The 4,294-nt window shown below is 40.1% G+C and overlaps 1 protein-coding gene across 1 annotated transcript; it reads left to right on the forward strand.

Annotated features, from left to right (window-relative positions):
* Positions 1-392: 392 nt before the first annotated feature.
* Positions 393-809, forward strand: LOC107260969. Its single transcript, XM_015717173.2, has one exon. The coding sequence runs from the start codon at positions 393-395 to the stop codon at positions 807-809; it is 417 nt and encodes a 138-aa protein (XP_015572659.2).
* The last annotated feature ends 3,485 nt before the right edge of the window (positions 810-4,294 follow it).

The following is a 4,294-nucleotide window of genomic DNA, read 5'->3' on the forward strand; positions in this document are numbered from 1 at the left end:
TACAATCAGATTATAGTGGTAGTGTTGGAGAAGCTAAAAACATCATTTATCACCAAGTGGGGGACGTACTACTACAAGATTATGCCTTTTGAACTAAAGAACGCTGGGGCAATCTATCAAAGAGCAGCCACTACCTAGTTTCACGACATATGTACAAGAAGGTGGGGGTGTTTGTGGATGACATGATGGTAAAGTCTGAAACAAGGGAAGGACACTTCCAAGCTCTTAATAAGTTTTTAGAATGAGTGGAAAGGTATAACCTAAGACTCAATCCAAATAAGAGCATGTTTGGAGTTACAATGGGGAAGTTGTTAGGGCACATAGTAAGTTAGTGTGGCATAGAGATCGATCCGGACCAGGTCAAGGCTATTCAAGAGATGCCAACATCGAAGATGGAGAAAGAAGTGAGAGGTTTTCTAGGACATTTGCAATACATCAGCAGGTTCATTTCTAAGCTTATAATGGTTTATGATCCTATCTTTAAGCTTTTGAGGAAGCATCAACCCATTGTGTGGGATGAACATTGTCAAAAGACCTTCAATAGAATCAAAGAGTATCTGATGAAGCCACCAGTACTAAAGCCACCGAAGGATGGCAAGCCATTGATCCTATACTTAGCCTTGGAAGAGGAAGCCATAGGGGCAATGGTAGCACAGTGTGGACCTAATGATGTGGAGCATGCTATCTTTTACCTCAGTAAGAAGTTGTTGCCTTATGAGTCGAAGTATAATCTCGTGAAAAAGATGTGCCTAGCTATGATATGGGCTACAAGGAAGTTGAGGCAATACTTTCAATCTTATAAAGTGTAGGCAATTTCGAAAATAGATGCTTTGAAGTACCTATTTGAAGATCCATCTCTTACAAGGAAGTCGGCTAGATGGTTAGTACTCCTAATAGAGTTTTATATTTAGTACATCACTAAGAAGGTGGTCAAGGGTAGGGCCGCAGTGGAGTTCCTAGCTTAGAATGCAAATGAAGGAGACGACCCTTGGGATTTGGAGTTTCCTAATGAGAATTTAGGGATAATCAAGATCTAGGAGTGGAAGATGTACTTTGATGGAGCTGTAAATGCAAGAGGTGTAGGCTTAGGAGTAGTTCTGATCACACCAGAAGGAGAGATGCTATCAATGGCCAAGAGATTAGACTTTAGAGTGACTAATAATATGGCAGAGTACGAAGCATGTTTATTTGGATCAGAAGTGGTCGTGGTAGTAGGGGCTAAGCACTTGATGGTCTATGGAGACTCCACGCTAGTAATCCAATAAGCTCTCAAGGAATGGGAAGTAAAAGAAGAGAGTTTGAAGCCATATGTCAACTACCTCAAGACTTTAGTATGAAACTTCTCCAAGTGTTCCTTTGTACACTTGCCTCGAGACGAGAATTAGATGGCGGAAGCATTGGCTACCCTATCATCTATGTAGGACAATCGCTTGCAGCTTTCAATGAAACCTTTGGTGATTGTGAGATCGAGTGCGCCTTGTTATCAAGGGGATCGGATAATGCAGGTTCAGATAGGACCGGAAGAGAAGCCATGCTTCTATGATCTAAAGAGTTTTATAGAAAACAAAGAATATTCAGAAGAAGTGATTGCTAGGGAAAGGAGTGTGTTGCGGATTCAAGCTAGGAATTACATAAGCCATAAGGGAGTCCTATATAAAAGAATAATGTCGGGTGTACAGCTCCGATGTGTGACTAAAATAGAAGCTCAAGTAGTGATGGACGAAATACACAAAGGAGTGTGCGGGCCTCATATGAACGACGTAGTGTTAACTAGAAAGATCATGGGGCAAGGCTATTATTGGTTAACAATGGAAAAGGATTGTATAGCACTTGTGAGAATATACCCTGAATTGCAGCTGTAAAGTGATCTGAGTCACGTACCTCCGATTGAGCTGCACAACTTAACATCTCGTTGGCCCTTTGTAGCTTGGAGGATCAACATAATTGGTGAAATAAAACCTACCTTGAATGGTCATAGGTCCATAACTGTAGCAATTGGCTACTTCTCGAAATGGGTCGAAGCTGAGTCATTCACCATTGTGTGGGTAAGGCAAATAGGTAGATTTATAAAAAGGAACCTGATATGTAGATATGGGGTCCCATATCATGGCGTGATGGATAATAGGGTACAGTTCATGAGTGAGACAATAGACTTGGTAACAGAATACAAGATCGAGCATCACAGATCTTCTCCGTATATACCTAAGGCGAATGAAGTGGTAGAGGCAGCCAACAAGAACTTGAAAAAAATACTTTCGAAGATGGTGTGCAATCAGAAGGACTGGTCGTTTCGATTACTCCTTGCACTTTGAGGATGTCAGACAACCGAGCAAACATCGATGGGCAAACACTGTACTATATGGTTTATAGGACTGAAGAAGTTTTGCCGGCTGAGTTAGAGTTGAAGCCTGTAAGAGTTGTATTAGAGGCCGAAATATCAGAGTATCAATGGGTTGAGCAGAGATACCAGCAATTGGCTCTAGTTATGGAGAAAAGAATGAAAGCCCTATACCACATGTATCAAAAAAAGGATAGCTAGGGCATTCAATAAAAAAGTAAAGCCAGGAAAGATCAGAGCTGATGATCTAGTATTAAAGCATACAAGGCCTACTACATTCGATTCAAGAGGGAAGTTCAGGCCAAATTGGAAAGGCCCGTACTTGGTAAATAAGATCTTGGACAAAGGTACTGCTAAGATCTTAGGCCTAGAGGGGAACAAATTCACTGAACCAATCAACTTAGATCGTCTCAAGAAATACTATGTATAAAAATAAAAATAATAGAAAAAATAGCTTGCTAATCAGAAAACCTCAAAAGATTGGTCAGGCAAAAGTCAGGGCAAAAGGGAGAAAATAATCATCTAGAAAATCTGAAAAGATTACTGATGACATGAGTTATATCGTGAGAAATCAAAATGTACCCATCTAGGCTTTTATTAAATGAATAAATTGTTTAGAATTGTTATTAAACATATATATGTCTATTTACCATTCTACACACTAATTAAAAGAAAAATAAAGCCAAAAGTTCTAAGTAAAATAATTGAGATCTAAAAGAAGCATATTTTCTATCTTCTTCTTCTCTTAACATCTGCATCCCTAGATAGAGCAACTAGTTCTCGAGTCCTCTTGAATCGGGTGAAGCCAAGAGAAGTGGAAATCTAAAGCTGAATCCAGCCTTGAAGTTTTCATCGGTGGTCAGATCGCCTTCAAAGTCAAGGTTTCGCTCTATCTCCAAATAGAGCCAAAGTCTCTCAATCTTATCCAAGAAGTCTTGTCTGAGTGGGAAGCCTTTGAATTCAGGTGGGAATTTCAAGATTCATTGCTTCTGCCCATACTAGCGGAAAAGTCTCGAGGGTGTGTAAAAGGTGGATGCCCATAGTCGAAGTAAGGGTACATAATCACCATATACCATGTGTTTTACATGCTTGATTCTCCATCAAGGGCAAGTCCAACGAATGAGAATGTCCGGGATGCCTTTCATCTAGGAAATCTAGCTGTCATGACCCCGTGGGATAACAACAGCTCGAATCTGCATGTGCTTCGACTTGTACTTGTCGATATTTATCGAGATAGTCAGTATTTGAAGCTTCTCTTGCGCCAAATCTGCAAAGAGAGAAAATAAGAAAAGAAAAAGGAGAGAAAAAAGAAGCTAAGTTGAAAACTCGAAAAGGGCGGCTTAGGCAAAAATTAAGGCAAAAGAAATAGTAAAAGAAAAGAAATTTGGCTGTGTACTTGTAAGAAAATGAGGCTGCCACCAAACCGTTGATGGGTTTTGTACATGTCCAACCCAATGATGATTTCAGCCAAGATGATTGGAATTGGATTTGCTCCATGGTTTACCTAGTCAATAATGCCAGCAATTCTGATATCTCCCTCTCCTTGAGGAGAAATCAGTAGAACTTGGGCATAAAGGCAAAAGCGCAGCATCCAAATCCAAGAAGGCGTACATTTTTCCTTCTTCTCATAGCAAGAAATCAATAAAGTAAGGGTAATGTACTCATCAATAGAATGGAAAAGTACCTTACCTGGGAGCATGTCGAACAATTCCACTAGTATGCTAGTAAAAGGCTCATTGAGTTTTGGCAGGGCAATGGGATGCGTAGAATCCATGAGGATGCCAAGAATAACAGATAATTCTTCAATCCTAGGGCACAATCTTGTCCATTAAATCTAAAGACATGGTCCCTTGGGCACTAAAATTTGACAGCAAAATGGAGAAACCCATAATCAAGTTTGGTGTGTTGCATGGCCTTGAAAGAGGAAAGATGGTTTCCCAAGTTTAATCCAATCAT

This window comes from Ricinus communis, chromosome 1 (genome assembly GCF_019578655.1).
Source record: "Ricinus communis isolate WT05 ecotype wild-type chromosome 1, ASM1957865v1, whole genome shotgun sequence".
Lineage (NCBI taxonomy): Eukaryota > Viridiplantae > Streptophyta > Magnoliopsida > Malpighiales > Euphorbiaceae > Ricinus > Ricinus communis.

Bases quoted from the DNA above. Each gene is read 5' to 3' on its own strand.
- LOC107260969 (XM_015717173.2), top strand. From the start codon at position 393: ATGGAGAAAGAAGTGAGAGGTTTTCTAGGACATTTGCAATACATCAGC.